This window comes from Pteronotus mesoamericanus, unplaced genomic scaffold (genome assembly GCF_021234165.1).
Source record: "Pteronotus mesoamericanus isolate MK-2021 breed Mesoamerican mustached bat unplaced genomic scaffold, CSHL_Meso_final scaffold_85, whole genome shotgun sequence".
NCBI lineage: Eukaryota > Metazoa > Chordata > Mammalia > Chiroptera > Mormoopidae > Pteronotus > Pteronotus mesoamericanus.
The window spans coordinates 12,039,149-12,059,286 of NW_026555329.1; the positions used below are offsets into that span (position 1 = coordinate 12,039,149).

Here is a 20,138-nt window from a genome sequence, read left to right on the forward strand (position 1 = left end):
TAGTATGGCTTCAACAATGAATTTTGGAAGACACAATCATTCAGTCTGTAAGAGTCCAGTATCCTATTTTAAAGGTATATAAACTCGTCTCTTGTTCTGTGTAACAGAGACCTTGTAAATGACATGTAAAATACTTGTTTAATATTTGAGAAAGAGTTAATTTGTGTTACTTTCTCCCCTCTAAAATGCATTTCAAATAACTAAAGTTGTACAATAGCTATGATTTATTTCAATATTACCAAGAGGATACAGTTCTGTTTTGATTGAGTAGTTGATTAGTAAAGTTGAATTTTCTGGATGTGGTCTAAAAGAATTGTAGCAACAGTGTAAACAGGGTTTATGAAAAATTAATCAGTGGATATCAATGTATTTTACTGGCCACTAAATTGCTGCTACTAAGTTGACACATCTGTGTATGTCATACATTGTGGTCACTAAGTATGATCTTCAGATATTTTGTTTTGTTGTCATTAGTTCTTTCATCCTTGCTGAGAGCACATTAAATGACCCTTATAAGAAAACTGATGTATTTATCACTGAATCATTGATTTCTTGTTTCACTTATTGATGCTGAACAAATGGCACATTAGAGAATATTTTATGAGATTTAAAAACAATGTAAAAATAGTTAAGTCAGTTACTTCCATCTATGATCAAAGGTTGTCCTTTCAGAAGGCCTCTAGAACTCTTCATTGCTTAATTCAGTGTAACGTAAATGTTGTGAAAATAAAAGCAGCTTTATAAGTGAAAAAGCTGCATGATTATAATTCTAATAAAGCCTGACATTAATTATGACATGGGAAATGGAAGGTCTATTAGTTATAATTATAATTACAGGAATGCAATTTTAACTGCAGAATATTTAAGCTAAAAATGCAAAATATTAATAGAGTAGAAATTTTTATTCAGAAGAAAAGAAAAAAAAAACTTGGATCAGAAGATACTGAGGAGTTAAGAAATTGTTATTTAGGACCAGTTGGTGAACTAGTATAATGTGATCATGATTATATTATATTAAATTCTAAATAGTTTGATTATACCTATTATCGTTTCCCTTCTCTTACTCTCTAGCCTAACTGTGCTGCACAAAGCAATATACAAGTTTATTGTTGGTTCGCTGGTTTTTCCTGAATCCTATATGATTTCCTCTTCTCTGAATGCCAACTGCTTACATAAAAAGGGTTGAATATGTGTTGAGTGCTTCATTTGGAATATCTTGTTCCCTGCCTATTTTCATCGAATCATAGTTATTTTCCCAGTTTCATGCTTGCCTATGAGATTTTGCCAGTTCAGAATGCCCAGTGAGGCAGATATTTTAGATACTGATCACATTTTGTTAGAGTTGTATTCGTTGATTGGTTGATTTTTGTGTTTATTTATTTTTATTTTGTTAGTTTGGGGTAGTATTTTTAAGGGGTGGGGTGATGGTTAAAAGAAACCGAAGTTTCATGCATGGAAGGCATCTTTTAAACGACTTAGAGTAATAGCCTAGGAGCTGGGGATGGCGACCGGGAAGGAGAGCTTTCAGGGGCATGAAGAAGGCTTCTGAAATGAGGGACTGGGGGAAGCGCATGGCTTGAGCTTCAGTGGAGGCGAAGCAGTAAGGGGACGAAGGCAGGAGACAGGATGACGGGAAAAGCAGACATTTTTCCAGAAGTGATTTTGTCTTTTTTTTAAGTGTGTTTAGTGGGCCACTCCTGCTGGAACTGATGAGGTGTTCTTTTACTCTGAGCGCATATACCATTTATGTTGTGGCAAATGTTGTTAGCTCTATTGAAACTGTAAAACTGACAGAAATGGTTGTTTCATAGAATTATTAACCTTGAAACTCATGAACTCTTGTAGATTACCTAGTTTATAGTCTTTCTCCATGTCCCTGTTGAACAGATGGTATATCCAAGGCTCATCCGAGTTAACTTACCATCGGTTACGCAGATGATGGGTGAAACAGCCAAAACTAGAACCAGGGTTTTCTAATTCTTGGTTTAGTGCACTGTTCACAGTCTCTCTCTCTCTCTCTCTCTCTAATTGTCCAAAATAAAATACTTTAATCCATAATTAGTTACATATATTATTGATCTTTTTCTCTAACTTTTAGCACTAAATAGTTTTCTATGGGTTCAAAAAATTCTGCATTATCCAGGACAATTAAAAGTATCTGTATTATGACCAAAAGTGTATGCTTTTCCTGACCTGGAGGTGTATATTTCATGTTCAATAGTCCTCACATTTATTCTGTCAGGTGTTCACTGATGGAAGATAGGAAAATGTAGGACCTCAAATGATATTTAGACCTAAAATATATTCAATTTCTTTTTTAAAAATATACCATATACAAGAGTTGAGATTGTGTTCTGGAGAAGGCTGAATAATTAGAAGAAAAAATAGCAAATTAGTGGCCCATCCAGATCTAACATTCTGTGATTAAATGAATTTAGAGTGTATCTGAGCCTTCTTATTGGACTTCACTCTATGAAAACCTCCAATAGCTCGATGGCTTACAATTTAACTAGAGGAGTCATTTTCAAACTTTTGTCAGTGAATCCATTTCTCACCAGAAAGCTTAAGAGGGACTGCAATATATAAAAGAGAAAGAAAAGCTTACATTTGGAAAAATGAGATGGGCCTCTTCTAGCCTCCATTTTTATTTTATTTTACTTTTTAAAAAATATTTTATTTATTTATTTTTAGAGAGGGAGAAGGGAGGGTGAAAGAGAGGGAGAGAAACATCAGTGTGTGGTTGCCTCTCATGCACCCCATACTGGGGACCTGGCCCACAACCCAGGCATGTGCCCTGACTGGGAATCAAACCGGCAACCCTTTGGTTTGCAGACCAGCACTCAGTCCACTGAGCCACACCAGCCAGGATACTATCCTCAATTTTTTAATTAGTTTATTCTTCATCCATGTAACCCCTACCATGTTCACCAGGTATTTATCACCTTGGAACTTTGATGAAGGCCAATAGACCAATCTTTAAATTTAAAGAACAATGATCTGTCCTTAGAATGTTGAAAAATTTTATATAAACAGAGAAATGATGCAGTAAATACCAAAAAAATATTTGCCTCATGTTAAATATGTTAAAACTAGGAACACATTTAATTTCATCTCTCAGAGCTGACCGGTTTTATCTGGTACTCAGAGAGGCACAAGCTGACACTTCCGTCAAGAAAGTTCAATAGCCATGGCTTTCTGAAGTTGCAAGAAAGGAAGCTTTTGTCGTAAATGCTACTCTGTGTTTTGCTATTTTGGTGGGTACTCATTTTAGTCGTATAGTAGGGAAAGTAGGGAAGCATTTCTTGTGTTGCTTCTAGTAAGCATTGATTGGGAGTCCCCTTGTAGGGTTTATAATATGGTTTTAAAGTGAAGGTTTCAGGATGTCATCAGTGGATAACAGAGCAAGAAGAAGATTATTATTTTTTGCAGCCACCTAGAAGTATAAATAAATAGTGCTTTGTGTGTTTGGGGATGATTCGTTCAGGCCTCAATAAACTCACTCAACTTGCACAAAATTCAAACAAACAAACATAATTGAGAAGGCTCAAATCACCCAGTAGTTCATCTGTAAACTATTATTATTACTAGGATTGTTACTACTGTTATTATAGTAATATCTCAGAAATTCTGTCATCAAGGGTATATTATGTTTAAAAATGATTTCTTATTTACTTATAAGAGGAGATATATTGTAGGGAAATTGAACTCCTACATATTTCCTAATAACTTGTCTTACATCGTTTCTGAACAATTGAGTTACACATGTGTCATCAACCAAAAATATTGTTCAAGAAACACAAGGAATGCATTGATTGCAAAAGGAAACTGTTGAAAAATGCTAATTAAAGTCAGATGGAACAAAGGGAGTGGAAGTAAAGGCTACTCATACTTATTCTGAATGTCCAGGCCTGCCATAAACTGGCAGCTTGTCCTTTTTATAATGGAAGATTCCATGATTGATCATTTTAAATATAACATTTGAAAACCTTCTGCTTTATCTCATCATTTTTGTTTACATATTTTTGAACCACCTTAAAAAAGTAATCCCTAAAAGAATACTGAAGTTTTTCTAAAGCTGTGGGAAAAAAATGTTGTTTAGGAATTAGTAATTCATTGTATGTTCACTCTTCAGTGGTCTCGTTCTGTTCCGTACTTTCTCAGGATGCTAGATTGTAGGATTCTTGATCATTTTCCTACCTGGCTGTGCCAAGTATTTTAATTTTTGAACTGCAAAATATGGCAGTAACTTTATGCTCTGCCATTTTATTTATCACATACTAGAAACTGGAAGATAAATATTAAATTGTCATAACACCACTGTAGACAGTCCTTCACAGGTTTAAAACCAAAAGACAGGCATTTTTCGTTTCTCTTCATTCCTTTTTCTATAGACATGGTAAAGATCTCATGTGAAATAATTTAGAGATATATGCTGGGATTGTTGATTGCAACTGTTTTCCCATAGGGCTTCAGGTTGCTGGAAGAGAAATGTTTTTTTGCCTCTGTAGTCAAGGATCAAGTTACAGATGGCTGATAAAACGTATTATATGTTATACAGTATTTGGTATGGGACTGACTCTTCACAAATTATTCCCGTAATTGTTCAGAAGTAGCTTCCTTTCCTCCTCAGAACTCTAGATGTTTTTTAAGTTTGACCATGTTTAGTAATTTCTGGGACAGTGATGGTTCTGTTTCCATGAACTGTGGCTTTTTGTACCTGACCCATAACCCTACCTAACGCTGAGCCTTGGCCCTGTCCCATCACTGAGCATCATTTGCTCAGGGCCACATTTTCTCCTGAAACAAGGCGGGTCATTTTTTTCCCCTCTCCTAACATTAAAACTATTGCTTCAAGAAATTCAAGTGGAGAATCGCTTGGGAATTGAAAGCAACGAGCTATTGATCCTTCAGAAAATGTTAACGTCTTATCTGTTTCTCTAACATCTAAAGATAATTTTCTTTTACTCAGTGATTTGTGGACTAGTAGATCACTTAATCTCTGGTTTTTAGGTGCTTCAATTGTGAAAAGTGACAATGATGTCTTCCTAATTGATTTTGTTATTATAATAGAGGCCATGGATTGACCTTACAATTTAACTTTGTTTTTTTATTGCTTAGTGTATCTCATATGGGTTTTCCTCATTTGTTTGTGAATTAAAATAGCAAACCTCCCCAAACAGTACTGTGGTCCGCTATAGCAGTTTTTCTAAGAAATACTTAAATATGCTCTAAATCTACAGTTACAGTAAGTGGCACTGGCTAGTGATTTGATTTGAGAATTGAGACTATGGTCTGGATTTACTCTTTATGCATTAACACAGGTCAAATGGACAGGGACTGCATTTAAGTCAGTAATGGAAGGCTGAAGGCTGTCTTAAACCAATCACATCAGTTTTACTCATGACGGATTGATCCCTAGGGGCAGAGCGCTGTAAGCATTTCTCTTACATGAATGGACTCTATAGAGCCTGGAGTTTCATTCATAAAATGGAGACTGAAAGGAAACACACACACTCACTCACTCTCCTTCTCTGGAATGTTCATTTATACAGAGCTGAAGGGTGTAGTGTTCCATCAGCTGCTGCTTTTGCCAGTTGACTGGAAGTAATGATTAATGCTCATTGGTCCTGCCTGCATGTAACCCGACACTATTATGGCCTTGCAGTGTTCCTAATGTATAGTGAATGAGAAGACAACATTCTCAAATCAGAAACATAAACAGGAACTGGTGGGTCTGAATTCCATTCAAATATGTCATTTCAGCCACACAGTGTTTGTCTAACTTGGATTTTACAGGCAGGAAAGGGGGAAGGGAGGGCTAATCTGCTTGTGAGTTGTACTAGCTTGAAAAGCGGGAATTAGAAGGGAGAGGGGAGTGTACTTTTATAGTATGAGAGTTTTAGTTTCTTTTTAAAGAACACAACCAGGATGCTTAGGCCCGGAACTGCTGATTACCTGTGGATGAAATGAACATACAACTGGTTTTATATGTGTGCCTAAGATTTGAAATTAAGTAAGAAAGTTTAAAGGTTCATGTTTAGATCTCTCCGTGTGTGTGTATGTGTTGTGTGTGTGTGTGTTTTCCATGAATGTGAACAGGAGTGTGGAGGTAAATATTATTTTTAAAAGAATATATTTTAGATTTAGAATATTGTTATAAAATTTTTTACAGTTAAAGGATTTCTCTACTTAAGTGAGTTAGTTATCTAATAGTTGAGAGAAGAAGGGAGATTTTTTATTTAATAAAATACTTTAACCTGAGATATGAAAATCTTAATTGAAACCTTTATCAAGGAATTTTTGTCAGTAATTAGATGACTCTTGTTTTTATCATGTGTTGTTTGCGTGTATGTGAATTTTCCAGTTAATTGTTAATTCTGGAAACGTGCAAGGATATGTATTAAATGATTCATGTGAAAAACAAACAAAACTGAAAGATTGACAAGCATGTGTTATTTTGATTTATTTACTGATCTTTTAAATTTAAGAGAGTATCTCTGAATGTTCCATTCTGATCATCCTTTTCAGCGTGCGGCAGGCACCCTTCGCTGCCTCATCCACATGTTTTTGTTACTCTCACCATTAAAAAATAAAACCACCCACTTTGTGTGACACTGGCAATTTTATACTGAATCCCGGGCCTGATATCTGTTTACTATGTCATATCGAGCATATTTTGTTACCTCTTGTCCTCATTTTCCTTATTTATGAAATGAACTGAATAATTCTCGTACTTTTCTGATTTTTGTAAGGATTAAATATGATTATATTTGTAAAGTTACTAATATAGTATTAGGGATAGAGTCATTAATAAAAGATTTCTGTGAAGATTTTATCTTCGCTTCTAGAGATATCCTTAAAGACTGCTAGTCCTTGAACAAGATGTCTTTATTATATCTGATATTTACAAGTATGTTTTGGGGGCTAGTGCAGATAAGACAAAATAAGAGACATATTCTTAATATTAAAACAATCACTGTTCAAGACAAACCAGAGATTGTACTATTACGCTGTTTCTGATAGTGAAACAGTCATACTGAACTTCTTACTAGCATTATTCATGTACAAAGCAAGTAGAATAAACCGTCTGAATATTGTGGTGATCAAGGAGAGACGAAAGTGAGAGGACAGAGCAATCCATGATGTATTTATTTCAAATCATGTAGATACTAGAAGGTAAACGATTGAATATTAAATCTCAACATTAAAACTTCCTTCTCTTTAGAATTTTTTGTGGCCTGTTTTGACAGCTGATGTCATCTTTTCTCATATTTTATTCTGAACTTCTCTTCAGTCTTAGAGTATACAAATATCTAGTAAATAGGGTTACAATTGCACTTATGTTCCCTATCACTTGAATTTATTTTTAATTCTAATTTAATACAACCTTTGCCAGCTTGTAAAACTTGTAAAATTGTGAGCCTATTAGATCATATAACCTACTCTTGTTTGAATATGTTCATCATTTGTATAGGATAACCCCCACATGCTCACAAGAAATTTACAGTTTTATAAATAAAATTCTACACTGTTATTTCACAGTGTGCGATCTAAGTTTTAAAAGCATCTGAATGAAGATGCTTACTTTTTATTTACTGCATTACTTTTTTCTTTTTTAAGATTTTGCAAACACTATTCTAGGCATATAAAAACTACTGTAGATCTCTTCTTGTCCTCCAAGTCCATCAACAGTAGGTTCAATGGCTCTGAACTGGGGCAGAAGAGAGATGCCTGTTGAGGTTTTATACCTTCACAGTTTACTAAAAATCCTAATGAGAAAAATTTCATCTAAGTGTGAATAAGGCAATGCTAAATTCATCACTCTCTGAAGATCTCAGCCAACTCCAACTTTCTGACTTCTGCATGTGAGATATTATTTTCACATAAGGCTTTTGTAACTGACAACAAAAAGAGCTTATAAAATTTGACTATTTTGGTGGCACACTTTATTTCTCAGGTGAATCTAGACATACTAGTACTGGGCCTGACTTTTAGAGTTATTTACTATTAGGTTAGAGCTATAATAGAGGGATCACATGGGTATAAAAAATTACCTTCTCGTAGCATCCTTTTCAGGAAACATAAAATGAAGTCTTCTCAATTAGCTATGTGAAATCTATTTATGTAACAAGTAGAAATGCAGACTAAAAGAATGCTATGCCAGGATGTCTGTGAATGTGTTTGCATTTAAACGTATCTTCATAAAGCTCACATTATTTATGTACTCCAGAAAACCTTTGGGTTTTAAACGTGAAACTGTGAGAGTGCCAGGAAATGAGAAAAACAAACAAAACACTAAAGTATAAAGTTTAATAAATAAATCTTTGACAAATTGTGCCATAATGCTCATCCTGAATGAGATGGTGTCATCATTAATTAGTTCTTGATACAACTCAGTAATTTCTTTAGATAAGAGATGCATGTTGTTTTTTTTTTTTTTTTTTATTTTATTTTATTTTTTTTTTTTTTTTAATTAATTTATTTACTTTTTAAATACATTTGTCTCTGCCTTCCCCCCCCTTTCCCTTGCCCCCCCCCCCCTTCCCTCCCTCAGCTCTTCCCCTTTGGTTTTGTCCATGAGTCCTTGCTATATGTTCCTTGACTTTCCCCTTCCCTTCCCTTTCCCTGCCCCCCTCCTCTTGTCTCTGTTGATTTCTTTTCCTTTCAGTGTTGCTGGCCATATTTGCCTTGCTTCTTTGCATTGTTGGTTAGGTTCCGCTTATAGGTGAGATCATATGGTATTTGTCTTTCGCCCCCTGGCTTATTTCGCTTAGCATGATGCTCTCCAGTTCCATCCATGCTGTTGCGAAGTTTAGTACTTCTTTTTTCTTTCTGCTACGTAGTATTCCATTGTGTATATGTACCATAATTTTTTGATCCAATCATCTACTGATGGGCATTTAGGTTGCTTCCAACACTTGGCTATTGTAAATTGTGCTGCTATGAACATTGGGGTGCATAGGTTCTTTTGTATTAGTTTTGGTGTTCTCAGGGTATAGTCCCAGCAGGGGAATCGCTGGATCAAAAGGCAGTTCCATTTTCAGCTTTCTGAGGAAATTCCACACTGCTTTCCATAGTGGCTGCACCAGTCTGCATTCCCACCAACAGTGGACTAGAGTTCCCCTTTTCTCCACAGCCTCGCCAGCACCTGTTGTTTGTGGATCTGTTTATGATGGCCATTCTGACTGGTGTGAGGTGGTACCTCATGGTGGTTTTGATCTGCATTTCTCTAATGGCTAGTGATGCAGAGCATCCTTTCAAATGCCTCTGGGCCCTCTGTAAGAGATGCATGTTTTTGAAAAACTTGTTAAAGCTCTTATATATATTGAAATATACACATATACACACATGAACATACACTCATTTTTCACCAAGTTCCTGATAATTCGAGATAGGTTTCAACATACACATTTTGGCTCTGCGTATTTAATGTGTGAAGTTTTCCTCCACCATCAATGTATAGTACACAAGATTAGTGGGCTTGATTTTGTCACATCACCTCCTCATAGAATTAATCAAGTGTATCTATACTCCCTCTATCTTTGCTTTGCACACACACATGAAAGCAAAATCTCATTAAAATGCATGCTACTTACTCCTATTTTGCTGGATTCCTCATTTACTCTTACAGACTTAAGTTATCACACTGATTATTACTACAGGAACGTAACCAGAAACATCAAATGAAAAAAGGTGTTTTTCCCCCCATGTTCAAAGTTTAAAATCTGAAGTATATCCAGGTTTGTATACTCTTTGATAATAAGCAATTTCAACAAAGTATAGGGATACCTCAAATGGTTGTGACAAATATTCGGTTGTGACAAATGGTTGTGACAGATCTCTGATCTGGCCTGATTTGCTCCTAGAAACTTTAGACAAACCATGCCCTGAAGGGAGACCTTCATTCTGTACTACTGCAGCAAATACGCAAATCAGAGCAGTGCATAACAGTATTACATGTGCAAATTCAAAACTACGCTTTGTGGTCAAACGCCTGGTAAAGCTTCCCAAATCAGTATCATGTTTCCCAATACAGCTTTAAAATGCAAGTTAAGAGACAGAGATACAAACATTTTAATTTCATACCTGCATATCTTAAAGAGAATTTTAACAATGTTAGCACAAATGAAGACTAATCAAATCAGGCTGTTTGGAGTGTTAGTTTACTATTCTTCTTTAACTTCCCCTACACTAACTAGTGCATTCAAATGACAACAGTGTTTGTCTGCTTTGAATTTTTGCAGCATATTAGATCAGCTTTCATCGCCATAAACTCATCTGTGACAAATTATAGCCCGTCTAGTTCCTGCAAGCTGATTTGACCCAGTAATGATGTCATGTTATAGAGCTTTTTGATCCCTAAGTTTCAAAATAATGTAAAAAATCCTCTGTTTTAAATTAAATTTGCATAATTCAATTTACAGATTGAGTTTAAAACTTTAAACCAAAGTTATTTACTATAGTACCCAGTATCTAGAGGTAATGCTGTACTTTACCCCTTCATCTATAAGCCTGTCTCTATTTTGCTTGTCAGTTCGGTTTGTTCATTAGATTCCACAAATGAGTGAAATACTAAAGTACTCATCTTTCTCTGAAAAAAAGAAAAAAGAGAAAGAACTCATGGACGGGGTCAACAGTGTGGTGTTTGCAGGAGTGAGGGGGTTGGGTGGAGGTAGAAAAGGGTTTAGGAGGATAAATGGTAATGGAAAAAAATGCAATAAAAATAATTTAAAAAGAGGTAATACTGTAAAAAGAAGCTCAAAATTGGTACCTCCAAATATTTTTTCAAAAGTAATGGAGATTCTTAAATCTTGTAAATATTAAATTTATAATGAATTTAAAATCAATATATTTTAAATATCATAGGTTAATAGCTTTGTAAAGACTATTACATAATAAGTACACTAATGAGCAACAATTCAATCATCTATAGACACATGATTTAGGCACAGCACATCAAGTTATAAAAATAATTTTGATATGTAATCATTTCTAGTTTCAAGTACTGTGGTTCACTCAGTTTACATAATTGTGAGGTTCACTTAAAAATAGATATTTTATTAGTAATAAGTGCCATATATTGAATCCTCATCATTTGCTGGCATGGGTGAAATGTGGCCCAAAACTTAACCCCATATGGTCCTCCCAACAACCCTTTAAAGGATATCACTGTTATTCCCATTCTGCGGATGCGGAGGTTGAGAATTAGAGGTGCTAAATAACAGAATGCCATACTATCCTGAAATGCCAGAACTGAGATTAAAACCAGGTCTATTAGATGTCAAGGTACATGTTTAATAATCACTGTGTTATACTGATGATCCCAAGAATATAATCTATGGGCGATGTAAAAAGGCCGCCGTCTTAATATTTGTGAATAGGTTAAACTACAGCTCATTACTGTTGTTGAATTTTGTAAGTTTTTTTCCATAGAAAAAATACAAGCAAATACATGTGCAATGCCTCCTTTCCCTGCCACAAAACATTTGCCTTTGAAGTCGCCGCTTAGCTAGTTGGGATCTTAGAAGAGCATTTAGCAAAAGTTAAAATGTAATGCCAAACTTCATTGGCTGGATTTTTTATTAGATAAGGTAGAAATGAAAGCAGCAGGCAATTTAATTAGCAGTAATTTTTCTGGGCAAGTCATTACTTTGATGAACTTCAGAGCAATGTTTATGGCTCCTAATTAACCATGTTAGTCATTTGATTGAATAATCACTTTGGAAATGTTTCTACAATTTGATTAGAGTCTGACCTACTCTGACAGTCATAAATTAACTGATATCACTTTAGGATAACATGACTTTAGTTACTTTAGGGGAATAAACTCCTCTTAGTTATAATTTTTCAGGCTTCTCTGGACCATATAAAAGACACCAATTTTAAAGATAGACTAGATTTAAACAATGCTCATCAAATATCTCAATTTGAAGAGCTATATGTTCATTTTATTCACTCTAGGGTATAATAAATAGTATTAAGAACTGGCAAAACCACAATTATATTCTGATGAATTTTTTTCCTAAATTACCATTCAGTGCTTTTTTTTCTTTTTTGAAATTAGATCACAAGTTGGGCCTTTGGAAATGTGTTAGAGGTTTTAGCTTTAGCCTTATTTATAAGTCATTAATTTATTATATTTTAAATGAGTATACTTTAAATATTGTAGGTAAACAAATATTACAGAGTAAGTACACAGAATCAAGAAAGCAGCCAATTATATGAATATCAGTGAAATTACTGGTCAAATTTTATCTTTGGTATTAAATGTCTAGTTTTCCAAGATTATACTTATTTTGTATTACATTAAAGCACATTTATAAGATGTTTCTTTACCTTTGAATAGTGGTTTCTTTCAGAAATGCTTGCATTTTTTTCTCTTTCCCTCTGTTCTCTGTGAGGAGGAAAGACTGTTTAGTCACTCACTTATATATAATAGAATTTAGCCTATATGTTTTCCTCTAGTTGCCTGCAGAGCCAGCCAGCTGTTTTTGCAGCCACACTCCAGCTGGGTAGCGTCAGTAAAAGTATTTTGTGGCAGGGTGTCAACATTGGTACAACAAAATGCTTGCCTCTGAGCAGCTGCTGAGCTGATGGCAGTGTCCCTAACACTGTCCCTTCCAGACCCGGCTGCTTTGAGGGACTTTATGCCTGGCAATAAATCAGAATAACATTAAAATTATATTGAAGTACTATTGGTTAAAAAGTTGGGATAAAAAATATTGCTATTTGGTAAGCCAGAAGATCAACTACATGGTCACCCTATTATGAACCTTGCAGGAAGCAAGGTTAACTCTGCCTTTTGTAGGGTCAGAATTGCATACTACATAGTACTTTATATAAAGAAGGCATGGTGTAATAAAATGTTTGATAAGGAGGGATTTTTTTTTTTTTTTACTGCTTTCAACTTGTAAGCTATTGATCCCTACACATTTTTAAATGTTATTGCTATTGTGGATTGCCATTAAACTATCTTTTACTAAAACCACAATGGATAAACTTTTTTTCTGTGAAGAAAAAAATGCCTTGTAATTTGGTTGACATTCATCAACACACCAATTTAAAAATAGATAGGATTTAAAAATGGAATATTCCAAACCAATGAAGGGTGACATTTGGGCCAAATGGTGCTAATTATCTATAGCATGAAAGTCCTTAGATGGATAGTTAAAGGGAGATGAGGGTCTGTAGATTCCCATTCATCTAAATGTTCTTCATTACTTGTTAGGTCATGTGCTCACTACAGTGGTAGAAAAGAGGACATATTCTTATATTAAATAGCACACTTGCCATGTACATTTTATAAATTTATTTGTCATATGTTGTTTACAGAAACGTTCGTAATACCTTCAGAAGATAGAATTAACTTGCTCACAGGTACTTATACTTTCCTATGGGAGCCATCTATGTATGTTATATGGAGCATTAGGCCCCGGCTTGTGGGACCTAAAACTTACAAAATTTGGGGAACCTTCTTAAAGGAAAAGAAAGTGAAACTGCATTTAGATAAATTAGTAGGTTCAGGGTTCAGAAGAGACAAACTCTTGAAAGCACAGGGTCCTAAAGTTTAAACTTCATTGGTTTCACCTGAATCCACTTCTGATTATGTAAGTGAACTTTTAGATTCAGAATCAAAGAACCTGTGATTCTAATAGAGTTTAGGAAACATTTGACCCAACCCTTTATTTTATAGAAAGCTAAACACAAAATATTGTGCCTAAAATATATAACTTAATTAGTAAAAGAAGGACTTGAATTTTAATCTGTCTCATAATCCATATTTCTTTCCTTTGCTCCATATCTAAACTACTAAACATACTAAATGCACAGCTATCAGTATGGCTCAAGGTTAACAATTAACCAAGTTTATTTTCTCAGCGATGAGTTAATTTGGTCACATAGGTAACGCCTCACTCTTAGAGTAATAATAGTATTTGCAATGAAATTTTTGGATCTTAGTTTAATAGTCTCCTCAGTTTTGAATATGACCTTTGCATTTAACAAATAAAAAGCCAGCCATGCTTTAGTATCTGGGGAGGAAAAAATAGCAGTCACCCTAAAGGACAGGAGTAATTTTAGGAGATTTAGCAATTTCATCTTTCGTAGTAATTTCTATCCAGTGTCCAAGAAATAAGCTAGGAATTAGTTTTTGTTGATTTTTGCTTTGAGTGCCACAGAATAATACACATTTAGTCCATATGTGGTCGGAAACATATTTTGACGCATGACACTCCTTCAAGGACAGGATAGCAATTCATGTGGGATTGCAGGTAGAGCCAACCTTTAGGAAGATTAACATGAATAAAACTTTGAATTACCATGCTTGTTCAAGAGAATCGGTTCAACATTCTTCTTCCATTTCTCGTGTGGGCCTTGCTTGAATGAAATGTTTACTGTATTGACAAGCTCCCCTCATGAAGACTCTGTGTCATTTTCCGTCACTTTCTTGTCTGCACTCTGTCCCGTGCTAACAGCACGTTTCCGGCTGCAGATGTCTCAGTGACCGGTGTTGTTTTTCCTCTTTCAGAAGTGCCTAGCTGCCACTCCATTTACATGAGGCAAGAAGGCTTCCTGGCTCATCCCAGCAGAACAGAAGTTAAGTTTTCCATTATTGATTTTTTTGTAAATACTTGTCAAAATCATCAGACATTGCAAGGATGCAGTCAGTTAATCATTATATTTTATGAAAAAAAGCACTTACGTTCCCATAATCATTATTTTTAAAACTTTGTCTTTTTAAAGTAAAATGAAGATTTTTCAGGTCAGAATATCTTGTATTTGATTGTTAACATGAGTCATGTGCATAAAACAGCTGAAAAGTGGATTTCTGTGTTTTTTGGGTTTTTTGCCAATAACCACTTCCTTTTTAAATAGAACATGTGCTTTATAGATTACCCCACATTTACTCTCTCTATTGAAATCTATCATCAAGAAATTTTCAGTTTGCTTTACTGACCTAAGTCAGTAGATTTAAATATACAGGGGTGGGCAAAACAGGTTTATAGTTCATATGGAAATAATACAAATAAATAATACAATAATTAATAAATAATACAGGAATAAACTGTATTTTGTACACTTACAACTCTAAACCTACTTTGACCTACCCCTGTATTTGCTTTAAAATATCCTGCCTTTTACATTTTTTTGAACAATAATTAAGACTAGAAATTCACATAAGAGGACTGGAGAGGGAGTTTTTATTGTGTGTTTATGGTAACCATGGTGGGAAAGCTTTGATCTAATGGACTTTAATACCCTCAAAGAAAAGAATAAAAATGATTTTATCTGGATATCATCCACATTAAGTATTTCTGGAAATATGTACATGGTTCTTGATGTAAACAATGTATATATTTTCAGTGAGATGACTTAGATGTATCCTTATAGGTTTGGTCTAATATTGGTTTTTTTGTGTAAATGATATTAATTAGAAGTAAATCTCTGTGTTTAAAAGATAGCATAATGAGCTAGTAAATCCAAAATACTTGAACCCAAAAAGTCTGCACAAATGCAATGCAATTATTGTTGCTACTATTTTTAAAATTATGTACCCTCAATAGAGACCAGTTCGTTTGAGAGATAAGATTGCGACCATGAAATTTCTCCCTGGTGATTAAAGACAACAATTACATAAAGGTCCACAATCAAGGGTATTTGGAGGAGAAAATGATTGTGTAAAGCTATCAGTTTATTTTGCACTCTTTTCCTGTGGACTTTCAGCAAAAAAAAGGAAAGTTTAAAGAAAAAATGTTTTTTAGTCTACCTTGGCTCTTGACAATGAAAACATGGGGAGGCTAGCTTAGATATTTCTCCAAGGAAGTGAGGGGTTAAACTGAATCTATTCCATTTTGCCAGGGCAATAATGCAAGGCAAACATCAGCAATTCACTTTGATTTCCCTTGTGGCTCATTGAATCACAAAAACTTGGAAGAAAATGGGGAAGGAAGTGATATGTTGTAAACTGTAGGTTTGCCAGTGTTTATGTGAGCTCTATGTTTGGTTTAGTAATGTTATCAGTAGCCAACTCTCATATATCACAGTGTGTTAGGCACTATACTAAACTTTTGTATATTAAATCATTTAATCCTCACAACATACCTATAAGGTAGATGGTTTATTATTATTCCCATTTTATAGATGAGAAAACTGAGGGACAGGAGTTAACATGTCCAAGGTCACAGAGCTGAAAAATGGCAGTTATTTTCTACCTCAGTTTTTGTGTTAATGGTTCTACGGTAAACTGTTGGTGAGCTTCATTTCTATTGTGATTAAATGTATCTCATCTTCTCCCACAGGCTGTATGTTTGAAAAGGGCCCCAGGCAGTTTTATGATGACACCTGTGTTGTCCCAGAGAAATTCGATGGTAGGTTTTTCACTGTTTCAAGTTACGATTTTTGTAGTGGGAGCAGAGAGATCACTCTGGCCTCTCTTGAAAACAGTCAACATTCCTGTTTAAAGATTTATATGCACGTCATTTATGATGCACTCCACTCTTGCTAAACTTTACCTTTTATAAATTCTCTTTCCTTCCTCCATTAAAAAGCTTTTTCTTCTGTCCCATAAGAGATCTCATTTTTAGAGATATAACTAGAGTGTCTTTCTTGTTGAGCTTTGTGTACAGTAAGAGGGGGCTTTCCATTGCCTTGCTGAGCACATGCAGCTTGTTCGAGATTTATTGAAAGCTGATCCCATAATTAACAAAGCAGAACAGAAAGCATGCTACTGTGGATGCACAGATGACTAATGCGGCCTCTTTCCTTTTACTGTTCATGAAAAGATGCATTATGGAACACGGGACCAACATAGCTGCCCATTTGGTTAGTGATTGTTAGTTCTCCTTTTTTCTTTTTTTCTGGGAAGATGTTCTTACTAATGTGGCATTACTTTGTAATTGTTTGAAAGGGAGTTGGGAAATCATTATCTTTTTAATATCACTCACTGTTGCCATGAGAGGCCTCAGATATTAGAAAAGGGTGTTAGAATGTTCTTTTCTTGACAAGGGTGGCAGAAGTCAGCATTTAGAGGAAGCTCGGGTGAACGCTCAACAGTTAATTGATTTAGTGGTTCTTCAGAATGGTCTCCATATTTCCTGCTTTGATTGTTTAACAGGAAATGAGCTGGGGCCTTCTGGTTAGCTGATGGCACAAACTTTGGGGACCATGGTCATAATGGCTTTGTAGCTCTCAGAAGTTTTTAATTGTCATTATTTCAACAGCAAAGTCGTGTTCAGATTGCTTCTCAATCTCTAATTAGAGGCTTGTAGACTCCTCTGTTCTCAAGGCTTTTGCTGCTCTTATGTTCTCAGAAGGGATGCTAAGTCTTGGGAAGATCTGTTTCCTTTGCCTGCCTTTAGGTTGCTAAATTCATTCAAGGTCACAGGGTTAACACTCTAATAGGGGACTTTTTTTAGCTTTATTTTACAATAGATGTTAGTTTTGAGCTTTGAGTCTCAGAGGCATGATCTTTGTTATTTTTAACCATTAATAGAGCATCACAATTCTTAAAATACAACCTTTTCTCTTGAGACAAAACATAAAACCTTTACTTCTTGGAATGACCTTTATCGTTTCAGTCAGTATTAGTGAGCTTAACATTTTAAGAAGTCTTGGTAATCAGTACGGGTATATAAGGAAGAAAAATGGCTCAAAACTATAGACAGGATTATGCTATAATCTTAACAGGCCAATGTCATACTAATGTTAAGGGCCTCTAACTGTCTTGATTATCTTTGACTTTTAAATATTCCTCGATTTTATACTAAGAAAACATTTTTTGGAAGATAGTATGAGTATACATTTTATAGGGAATAGAGAACAAGAAGAAAGAATAACAAAAGGTTGTATTTTCATTGTACAAGGCCAGGACAGTAAGTCACATTTATAGACAGAAGCAATCTAGATATTACAAAATATGACAGGGTTTCACTCTCTCTGCTTAATTGCTCAGCTGCCCCCGTGAAAAATTTGTAAATCTTAGAAGGAAAAACAGTTAAATAAAACTGTCATTGAACTCAATATGAAGAGACACTTCTATATAATCTAGCTTAGATGAAAACAACATGATTTTTAGCAGCTACTGACAATAATTTTACTTCGGTTTAGGTTTTTAAAGTGTTGTTCTTTCCGTAATTATTTTAAGGGTGTATCTCTGTTTACTGACCAAGAGAAAGATTTTTTAAAAGCTTGTGGTTTGGTTTGTTTTATAATTCACACTTAGTATGAATAGGTGAGCTTGAACATATTCTTTCTGAATATTTATTTAGTGGAGAAGAGAAATTCATGCATTAACAATGCTATAATCATGGGGCCCACAATGTAACTAATTCCACATATTTTAAAGACAGTCGGCAGGAGATACAAGTAAATAATCAGTAGCCACGAACTGAGTTTTTGTTTGCTTGTTGTTTGTTTGTTTGTTTTTGATTTTGATTTTTGGTTAAACCGATATATCTGACCAGATTTATACCAGAAGCATTTCAATAGTAACATCTTTATTGCTCTAATCTCTTTCATTGATTATTATACTTTATATGAATTCCAAATAAATGTAACAAACCTTTCTTGCTTAAAAAATATAAATTTACCAGAAGCTCTGGGTATACATTTTTAAATTGGAATTTTAAAAAAAGAGTAGCAAGTTAAAATTAAGTGAGTGAAACACAAGACATAAAGAAAAATGCAAGAGAATTTTTATTTACTGCCAGTGGAAAAAATGGTAGTGCCACTATGAAGGTGTGGAGGAAAGATGGTATGGCAGTAATCCAACATGCCCTGAATTGCCCCTGAGAATTCCCTAATTTATATAAAGCGTGGATTACTTAACTCGGAGTTTAAGATGCTATTAAATTTGCTTTGACATATTTGCATTAAAATATGCAAGGTTTTCATGCGCAGGTCAATGAGATATTTACACATTGTAGTTTGCAGAATTTAATTTCTACAAACAAAATGCCCGGAGCTTAAAATTGATTCCTCTGTCTGCAGTGTTGCTCAAAGCAATGAGTAATGATATTAACAATAACCCTGGCTGGTGTGGCTCAGTGGATTGAGCACTGGACTGCAAACCAAAAGGTAGCTGGTTCAATTCCCAGTCAGGGCACATGCCTGGGTTGCAGGCCAGGTCCCCAGTAGGGGGCGGGCGAGAGGCAACCACACATTAGTTTCTCTTCCTCTCTTTCCCCCTTCCTTCTCCTCTCTCTGAAAATAAATAAAATCTTAAATAAATAAATAGAAGCAAAGAAGTGTGATTAGATGCTGTAGTTTTTTTTAAAGAAATCAATAAAAAATTGCAATACAAATTTTATGTAAGTAGGTGACATTCATGGGTTTATTCTGCACCTAAATGCATTTATTTTGCCTCTTATGTGTTATACATATAGTTGTATGTAAGTCTGAACAGATTTCTGGTTTATGTTCAACCCCCTAAGTATTTTAAATTCCTATTTAATGGTAACATATTTCATAGAAACCCATGAAGTATTTGTGGTTTAACCATTTAACATTGGTTTAATGTAAATTTATATAAATGTTAAATTGCTAATAATAGAAACTTAAACTTTTTTTAATTTAGGAGACATCAAACAAGAGCCAGGAATGTATCGGGAAGGACCCACATATCAGCGGCGGGGATCACTTCAGCTCTGGCAGTTTTTGGTTGCTCTTCTGGATGACCCCTCGAATTCTCACTTCATTGCTTGGACAGGGCGAGGCATGGAATTTAAACTGATTGAGCCTGAAGAGGTGGGTTTAGAAGATTTTAGTTAGGAAAATCAAATATGTCATAATATAAAGAAATGTATGTGGTTAATATGCCAAATATATGGCTTTTTAAGCTTTAAAACTTGAGGGAAACCTTCCACATTTGAAAGTAGGTGGGTTGGGGGGAAGCATGTGTACATTTAAAATAAAATGAGTGTGTTGCATGCTTGTTCCAGTTGAATACCATCCTACAGAATCAATGCTGAAAATCAACCAGAGTGTTATTAGCATAAGCCTTTATTCAAGAACACAGGGATTGGGAAGTCTCTAAAGGGGCATCTAAGTTTGGGGTGTGTGATGGTCTTTAAGGGAGAGAGGGGACATCTGTGAGGTTCATTTCAACTAGTTTTGGATATGGAGGAATTGTTCTTGCAAAA

At 34.9% G+C, this 20,138-nt stretch overlaps 1 protein-coding gene across 6 annotated transcripts in view; it reads left to right on the forward strand.

Moving 5' to 3' along the window:
* ETV1 (ETS variant transcription factor 1) overlaps window positions 1-20,138 on the forward strand; it is an 88,591-nt gene that overhangs the window by 57,838 nt on the left and 10,615 nt on the right. For all 6 annotated transcript variants that reach the window (XM_054564502.1, XM_054564501.1, XM_054564503.1 and 3 more), the window contains 3 exons: window positions 14,528-14,594; window positions 16,297-16,367; window positions 19,574-19,743. In XM_054564502.1, coding sequence (XP_054420477.1) covers window positions 14,528-14,594; window positions 16,297-16,367; window positions 19,574-19,743 — 308 coding nt within the window. The remainder of the gene's footprint in view (window positions 1-14,527; window positions 14,595-16,296; window positions 16,368-19,573; window positions 19,744-20,138) is intronic.